The following is a 9,487-nucleotide window of genomic DNA, read 5'->3' as shown; positions in this document are numbered from 1 at the left end:
GGAAGTGTTCAAGGACAGGTTGGATGGGGCTCTGAGGAACCTGGGATAGTGGAAGGTGTCCCCAGCCATGGCAGGGCAGGTTGAACAAGGCAGTCTTTAAGGCCCTTTCCAAACTGAACCTCGCTGTGAGTGTGAATCAGAGCCGCCTGTGAGCAGTGGCTCCTGTTTGGCACAGCTAGGGCGTCTCACTGCATCTCCTGCTGCCTCCACTCTGGTGCCAAGTGACGTCCCCCTGCTGTACCAGTGGGGATGTTGGGAGCACAGCAGAGCAGCTCCAGCCCCACAGGGGCTGCCAGCATCATCCCTGCTCTGTGTATCACAGGCTTCCCTGCCCACGAGCCAATCCTGCAGAACAGTTCTGTGCAGTTTATTGCTGCAGTTTATTGCTGCAGCCACATCTTTGCGTCAGTTCAGCCTGAAATTTGTGATTCCTGCCATTTGTTTGGAATCCATTCCCTGTACACTGCAGGCAGCCCACTGAGGGTGAAATGAGGTTGACAGGAGAGAAACAGACGCGTTGATTTATGGATCCAAAGTTAACTTCTGCGCCTGGAACAGATGTTAAGCTTTTCCCATGGGATCCTAAGGAGAAAACAGGTTGCAGGTTTCTTATCTGCTATTGATGAGGCTGCTTCTCCTGAGAAATATTATTGAAGTCTTTTAAAATGGAATTGAAGTCTTATTGTAATGGAATACTGTTCTTGTCAAATCAGCTAAAGATTATCAATGGAACATCATTATTCTACAAGGTACTATTTCACATCTCCTAAAATAAAGCACAAATGTGGGGAGGAATGGAGGAACAGGTAGATAAGCCCATTCCCTGCATAAAAAGAATACATTCTTGTTTATATTCAGTGCTCTGGAAGGCAAAATTAGCCTTTGGGATTGTTTTTAATTATATGAAATTAAAATGTGTTTGGGCATGCCAAACTTTTATAGTTCATAATGAGTTTATTGAATATAATAATTATGAGCTCAGTAATTAAAATTTTAAAATTACTGTTGTTTTATTTAATATAAATGATAAATCAAAGATTTCATTTGACTTTTTATAAGTTAAAACTAGGATGTGTCAGAAACATCAATCTTAAATTTCATATTACAGTAATTGCATGTTAGGCTTCAACTACTGGAGTTGTATGTGTATAAAAGCATTTAACAATTCAAAAATATTGCCTAAGTGCAGAGTTTAATTTAATTTACTATAACATGTATGGTTTTAAATAATTTATAACAATAATTATTCAATATTAGTTGGGGTTTTTTTGCTTTTTAGGGCTGCTCCTCCAAACAAGAGATGAGAGCAGTTTCTGCAGTTGCTCTACAGGGTCATATCATACACAGTCATCAGCTGCAGGACCTTTCAATGTATTCTTCTGGGTCAAGGACAAGGAATACCAAGAACTTTTACAAATCCCATGAATAAAAGAAATAGTCAGAATAATAGTAGATACTGGACTAAGGAAAAAGAGCACAAAAGCAAGGAAGATGCAGAAAACAAGGATCTTCTTGACCCCAGTGCTCCACAGCTGACTTAGGTAAACCATTCTGATTTGTAATTTTTGTTTTTATTTAAAATAAACTAAGATGTGGGAGCTAAACTTTCTGTTCAGAAGATGAGTTAATGCAAACAGCATGGTATCTTGTTTTAAAATTTATTAAAATTCAGCAGTTTAAGTCATTAGGTAAAAAATGGTATTGCCATCAGTGGCTTAAATGTGTCTTTTCATATCTGAAATGCATTTAAAACATTATTCTTGTGACAATGAATGTAAAAAGGTGAAACTAGTGCATCTTGATGAAGATATATTCATTATTAGAAGCAAGAAGTAATTTTAATATCTATTGAATGTCATAACTTTCTTTACATTTTATTTTTAAGAAAACATCCATGATTTTCTTACTGTATTTAGCTGGGAAAAGGTCCTAGCATTAAGCTTTTTTTTAAGTCTATTTGAAATGGTCTGGTTTATTCCTTATTCTGTAAAAAGACATTTAATAATGCTGCATGAAATGTATTCTTTGTTAATATATACCCAGCTTTGCTCAAAGTTAAAAAGGTTTGTTTTTACAATGGTCCTGGGGCTAAACCAGGGAAGAATTAACACCTGTAGCTAAATACCTTTTTCAAATTTAGAAGCAAACATGCAGCAAGATAAAAGTCACAGATGTGAGGGCTTGGAATGATGCCTGGTGAGAAAACTCACTTTTAAATGGTGTTATAATAATACAGTTGTGGAGCAGCGACAGATGATATTGCTTAGAAAAACAAAGCCAGGGAGCATCTTAACAGACCAGGAGATCAAATGTGCTTCTTGCCTCTCTGTATTTCCCTTTTTCTAAAGATTTCAACACTGTTTTTGCCATGAACATCTTCTTGTGTCCATCTTTTCTGTTACCTTGATTAGGCACTACTTAAAGAACCTCCTGGCTCCAAAATTTGCAGTTTTGAGTATAACAAACTTTCATCATCATTAATAACTGTTATATCTATTCTTTTTCATGCAAATGCCCTTTGGCATCCCTGAAGTTCAGGCTGGCTTTGTCACAGGAACTGTCACAGTAGTCCCAGCTCCAGAGGGAACCCATTAAACCAGGGATGCTCCATCCAAGCACATCTGCCTTTGGAATCAGCTGAAGATTCAGAGGGAAACTTCACATAGTGCCCAACAACAAGGGAGTGTAACCAGTGACAGGACAGGATCTTACCTTAATAAGATGAGGTAATTGGCACTACATTTACATGGTTATAGTTCTAAAGATGGCAGGGTTTTTTCTTTGGCTCATTCTGAAGAGAGGAAAGCAGGGAGAAAAACAGAAAAGAGGTATTGGGGTTAAAATGAACATCAATAATGAGTGATTATGGAAGCTAAAGGCTGAGGTGAAAAAATGCAGCCCAGGTGTGAGCATGTTTTCTGCTGTTATTAGAAAGACTAAGTATTTTCTCTTTAAATCACAGCACTGACTGAACTTCCCCACACAAATATTTGTGAAAGGGATTCAAAAGTCTGTGCTGAAATACTTTTTAAATTTCAATTGTTCCTGGGTTTTACTTTGTAGTATTTTCAGCAATATTCTCATATTATTTCAAAATGTATCTGTCAAACTTTCTCTTCCTTAATAAGGATTGCGTGGTTTAAACATTAAAACTGCAAAACTACTTTGAAAATGTAATTTAATGGAACATTTTCTTCTTGAGTTTATGGGTAATCAAACAAAGTTTCACAGGTCTGTGTCATTCATTTTTTTCAGTAGGAGTTTGATTCCTAAAATCCAGCAGTAATAATTTAAATGTTAACATATGTAAACACTTAGATAAGGTTTATTTTAGGATAAATAACTTGGCTGTAAATGGATGTGTCAGTGAATGGGTTGGGATTTTAAACTTGATGCATAAGGATGAAAATTCTTGGATGTCCCAAGCTGTGATAAATATAGGTTTTCATTGCTTGTATTTTTTCAAAGTGCTGCTTTGAGAATATCTCCTCAGAGCCTTTTGCTTTGACCACACTTCCCTCCTTGTGTATCCTGCCACCAGTTTTCCCTCAGAAACTCTGCTGTATAAAAGTTTTCCTTCAAAACACCTGTACAACCTGTCTCTCACAAGTGTCCCATCTGGTTTGTATTATTTAGAAGTTCAGCTTTGCTGCCAATCTCTTCTTGTTTGGCAGTTTAAATAATCCATTTGTGAAGGCTTTAAATAAGAATTTTCTCTTACCCTGGGGATATACAGAAGGCTTTCCATAAAGCCATCTCATTTTCTTCCATAAAACAGTCTCTGCCCACAGTGCTTGGAAAGAAATCAAGATCAGGCATTTTTTAGGTTGTGATAGTGTCTTTCATGCTGTCACTGCTTTGCTTTCTTGTTCATTCCCTCTGTACCCAGATTTTCTCACCACAGAGGCCATCACTCTATAGACTGGGCTATCCAAAAGGGACAACAAAAGTAACAAGGTGGGGTCTAGGTGAACCAAACCACATGCAGGGAGATCACTCCCCACATTGTTCCAAAAGCATAAACTGACTCAGTTGAAACCTCAAAGCTGTTGCTCTAAAACATGGATTCAAATTGATTTATGTTTGAAGGATGTCATGACCTCACAAGGAAGTGGGTTAGGCAGATAGTTCAGCTAAAGGGAAGACAGTATTCCTGATAGATCCTTTAGTACCTCTCAAAAGTTCTTTAAAAAGATCAAAGGCAGTTTGTGCAAATTTTAGATGATTAACGATATACATCTGTAGATGGATGAGCTCAGAAGGAGAATTTTAGCCTCAAAAATTAACAAATCCTGCCCTAGAATAATGAGATACTTGAGCAAGGGGATCACCAAAACCCCATGACTTGCTAGGAGTCTTTTTTCTTAATGAGAAATGGTTTGGAAAGCTTACACAGAACAAATATGTGCTGCATAGTACTGTCAGACTTATGCAAAGATTCTGGTATGAATAAAAGAGTTTACCCTTTCCTTCCCATCTAGGACTGAGCTCTCATCTAGGTGTTGTCAGCTTGCAATGTAATTACTGTAATTATTGTAATTATTGCATGTCGCTCTTCCCTTCTTGTTTTGTCAAGCACCATTAAGGCCTCACCATGGACTCCAGTTACTGGCTTGTTACACAAACCTTGGACATTTCTCCATGGATTCTGGTCAATCAACACAAACAGCTTCTTCTGGCCTTCAAAGATAATATCTATGTTCTGCTAGCACAAGGTTTTTACTGCTGAGGTGCTGACACTGGACTTTATCTGGCACTTGTGGGGGCAGGCAGGAACACTGTAAGTATTTTCACTGATTCCTTCTTTAAGAAAGCAGAGATTTCACATGTACATGCAGCAAGGCAACTCACATTCATTGCTGGAGATGGACAAGCTCAGCTGTAACAGTGACAGTATCACTGGCCTCTTGTGACCATCTCTTTGTCTCTTCATGCTCTTTATTCCTCTTTCTTATGAACGGCCTCATTAAACTTCAGAATTTTGCAGCAGCAGCCACAGTTCTTTATTATACTACTTGATTATTTTTTAAGAGTGCAAAATGCAATGCTGAGGAAAACTTCACAATTATGAGATTTTATTTAAACTGATTATTTGAAATTATGTGTTATTATATTCTTTAGTTAATCCCATTTAAAGACTCTGAAAAGTATCAATTTGAAATTACTCAGCAAATAAAAATATGCATTAAAAAAATCCTGTATAAATCCTGTATGTAAAAGAGGTTCTGATAATTACTGACTAGCTAATCTATTAATGGTTTAGGTTGGAAGGGACCTTAAAAATCACCCAGTTCCAACTCCCTGAAATGGGCAAGGACACCTTCCACTACCCCACATTGCCCAGAAACACATCCAGTCTGTCCTTGAGCACTTCCAGGGATGGAGCAGCCACAGCTTCTCTGGGCAACCTGTGCCAGGGCCTCACCACCCTCCCAGGGAAGAATTTCTTCCCAGTATCTACTCCAAACCTACCCTCTTAGAGTTTGAAACCATTTCCCCCTCATCCTATCTCTACCTGCCTTGTCAGAAACCCCTCTCCAGCTCTCTTGTAGCCCCTTTAGCTACTTAATCGTAAGAAGTACATTGCCTGATGGTGCTTTGTCCGATGATAGATTTATATGAAGTACCTCTATAAAGTATTTCCAAGCAAATGCATTATTAATGAACTTCATATGAAGAAAATCCATTGTCTCTAAAGGCCAATGGGGTTTATTCAGTGATTTGTTGTTATTGTTGGTCAGAAATCAGGAGTAGTTGAGCAGCCTTCCTTGTCATTTCCTCCCGAAGAATGGGTAAAAAGAAAGAGATCCACACAGCATGGAAAATTCATACAGTGCTGTCCAATATTCAGGAAGGAATTTGCAATTCAACCCAGGGTACAAGTATAACAATAACTGCGTGAATTACAACTGAATACAGTTGTATTTACAGTTGTATTTACAGTTGTATTTACAGAAGTGAATACAACTGTATTTACTTATTTTATTTTCCCGAGGTACTGCTGAAAGTCATCAGCTGGAGGAAGAAATGAAGGAAAGATTCTACTTTTAGACACCATTAGCTTTTAATAAGTGGACCAGCTCAGTGGCCAACTCTGACACTATTTTGAACATGACATTGTAGAGGAAGATTGGTAATATTTGTGCACTTCTGACATTATGACAGTAGAGAAGCCTTTTTATCTGTTCTTGCAAAGCAGGTATAGGCTATTTTATGCTTCAAATAAACTCCTGTTAGATATGATTCTGGCTCTCATTCATCAGGTAAACATTTGCTGTTTGTACAATTCAAGATATTTTTTGTCTTCTCAAAAGCCTTGTTAATTTCAGATGAGTACAACAGCTATTCCTATTTGGAACACAAAGTAGGTGTACACCCCAAGGCAGGCCGTCACTTCCTCAGGTTATTTGATGAAATGCCTGCATTTTACCTCGATGGCCTGCTCAATGCCCATGTGTAGCATGGGCATAAATACATCCTGCTTTATTACAGTCTCTAATCTATCATCTTGAAAATATTAAGCAAAAGAGACAAGTGACTGATGGAATGGAGAGCTGCTTTGGAGAGGTGACGAGGGTAATTAGAAGAATTATCCCAAATGCTTAAATGTTTCTTTCCACAGTGCATTTTAGGATAGTTTTTCTGCCTGTTCCTCTTTTAAATTTTTTTAGAAGACTTTTCACAGCCAGGTCTGTGTTGTGAATCAAAGTCTTTGAATAACCTTAAATACAGGGCTGCTGCTTCTTTTAACATCAACATTAGCTGGAGGTGAACAACTGTCCACAGACAGGTGGGAAAGGTCTAGAAAGATCTGCCAATTTCTGGCTACCCTGAAAGTCTGAAACTGCACCAGAGGCAGCAAAAACCAGCATAACCTCATTAAAAAGCTTACTTTATATTTGGCACAAAAAGGCAAATGCCTCTGGAATTCTTTTTGTCCTCGGGGTTTCCTTAGCTTTCCTCCCTCAAGGGAAAAAGCCACTGTATCTGAAAGCTTGCCCTCCAGCTGGCTGCTGGCCATTAATCCTCTTGTGTTTGCCAGCTCAGGGGTGCTCACGGCTTCTTCTGGGCTTCCCTCCTTCCCCAGTTTCCCCTTCCTCCAAGAGCCAACTGCTTTTGTTGTCCAACTCTGTATCTTCTGTCAAGACAGAGATCATCAGCATTTGGTGGGAATCTAGGTCAGATAAAGATGAAGTTTTCTTGTAGCCTGTCAACTTTCTCTTTTGTTTTATTGTATGTGAGAAACGTTGCATATGATGTGCATCACCTCTTGAAATGTAATGTCTCTGTTGGGAAAGGAGAGAAAAATAAATCAGATTTCATTTTAAATGTTTGGTTTATAATTTTTTCCTCCAGCCAGTAGCAGTTGCCGTTTCTTGCTTTCTGCCACATCATGTGTTGTTAACACAAAATTCACAATTTCACAAACTAATTTTATTTTCACTCAAAAGATTGCAGTAATCACAGAAGGAAACTGATGACCTTTAAGAATTTTTCTTGTCAGCATTTTTTTCCTTTTCAGCTGTTAGAATGCTTTAAAGTCAGGTTTGGTTCTGGGGTTGTTTTCTTTCCTTTGAAAAAACAGGTGCTGCATTCATGTTCCCATGTAGTCCATTAAGGGAGTACATTTTCATATAACTATTCAAGCACATAATACATGAGTCATTTAATTAAACTACCTAAGTGAATATCTTAATGAATTAAATGTAATCATCTTGAAAAGCAATTTTGATTCTAGATTTTTATGGTAAGAAATATAATTTGAAGCTATTTTATGATGAAGCACTTTATTCTTTTTTATAACCTTTTTTAAAAGCATATGGGGAAACATAGTTTGCAGCTGAGATATACAGGAGTATACTAACCTGGAATAATTTAATCCATGAAATTTCATGTAAATATGTGGAGACTTACAAAATTGTCTTAACAATTTAATTTTAAAAATACGTATGTTGTATAGTGTTCATGGATTGATTAATTAACTGTTTTTATATTCTGTAATCTAGCCTGTTTCATCTCTACCAACGAGATTAAATATATTGTAAGAAATTGTAATTATAATTATTTTTTCAGTCATGCCTGAAAAACCTTTGAAATATTTACAGGTAAAAAGTTGTCCTATATGTAGAAAAGAGCAGTATCAGACCACAGTAATACATGATGGGGCATGCTTAGTTAAACTGAATTAATTAGGTAAGCCTTACTTCTGCTACAGGTGTGTCACCAGGCAGTATTTATTTCTTAATAATGTTCCAAATGCATTACATTTTTAGTAAGAAACTAGACAGAATGCATGCACTAGAAAAGTTAAAGTTCAAAAAAAAAGTATTAAATCATTGTTTCATATAAATAACTAAATTATAAAAATTCGAGTTTCCTCTTCTTGAGCAGAATTGTGTCTTAGAGAAGTCAAGCTTCCTGGAGGGGATATTTTGTTAGAAAAGAGTCTAAAGACTTAAGAGAAGCAGTGCCTCCTAAGGATAGAAAATTAAGAAAACAACTATTTGATAAAATGCTTTGCTGTATTTGCTTCCTTGGTCTTTCTCCTTGGGGTGATTCAGCTTCCTTAAACCAGAACTCCCGATTATCAGCTCCCTCCCTTTTCACTTATTCCTTCTCATTCACACTAAACAGGCAGCACTGGAGCCACTCCGTTGTTTTGTCAGTCAGTTCATTCCATCCTCTTCAGAACCAATCCAAAATCCTTCCCTGTAGTAGAGAAAAAGAATATGACTGAAGAACGGTGGTATTACACTCAAAAGTGCTCAAACCCCTAAGTCTGGAATAAATTAACCTGTCAGTGGACTGTGACTGTTCTCAAGGAACATCACTGGAACAGACAAACTTGGATTTTCCTGCTGTTTGCAAGTCTGGAGAAGCAGATGTAGGCTTCTTTCCCAAGAAGCCTGCCAGGTTCCCATGGGCCCAAGACACCGTGCAAAGCCATGAAACAAGGTTTTGGCAACAGGAGGTTGGAGACGGCTCCTAAATGTGCTGAAAGCTGCAGCTGAATGTCATTGGTCAAAATTTCTCTCACTGAACTTCAGATGGCTGCAGCAGCAACCCTCCAAGCTACATGCCCTGGGCTAGCTTTGGGCTCCTTGCCTTTGGTACCTGGCTGCCCACATTTCAAAAGCCACAGGAAGGTCTTCATCCAACAGTATCCACAGAGAGGCCTCAGCAGTAGGAACTTGTTCTTACATGTGATACTTCAGGATTTTACAGGGAACAAAATGGGCACTGCTCTTCCACCTTCTATTAAGAATAAATGTATAAAGTCTTCTCATAATGATTAGCCAGGTTTGAATAAATTCAGTGCAAGCTGTGATTAAAGGACCTGCACTTATTTTTCTTAGTGGCTTTCAAGCGGGAACTGTAGATGAGTTTTCCTGCTGTTCGCTCTTACACTTTAAAGTGTTGGTTAATTAAAACACTAAAGAAAGTTTTCACAAGGAGCTATCCATTTCCAGACACTAAAAAGCTCTTC

The 9,487-nt window shown here is 37.8% G+C and overlaps 1 protein-coding gene across 1 annotated transcript; it reads left to right on the top strand.

Moving 5' to 3' along the window:
* The first annotated feature begins 726 nt into the window (after positions 1–726).
* On the top strand, positions 727–8,737 carry RNF32 (ring finger protein 32). Its single transcript, XM_068188276.1, is given in 9 exon segments — positions 727–736; positions 739–749; positions 1,280–1,426; positions 1,429–1,474; positions 1,477–1,538; positions 5,742–5,876; positions 7,586–7,606; positions 8,106–8,186; positions 8,405–8,737. Coding segments are annotated over 9 exon segments (846 nt in total).
* Positions 8,738–9,487: the final 750 nt, after the last annotated feature.

The sequence above is a fragment of the Anomalospiza imberbis genome, chromosome 1 (assembly GCF_031753505.1).
Source record: "Anomalospiza imberbis isolate Cuckoo-Finch-1a 21T00152 chromosome 1, ASM3175350v1, whole genome shotgun sequence".
In the NCBI taxonomy this organism is placed as follows: domain Eukaryota; kingdom Metazoa; phylum Chordata; class Aves; order Passeriformes; family Viduidae; genus Anomalospiza; species Anomalospiza imberbis.
Note: the sequence above shows the minus strand (reverse complement) of the source record. Positions and strands in the feature narration are given on the sequence as shown.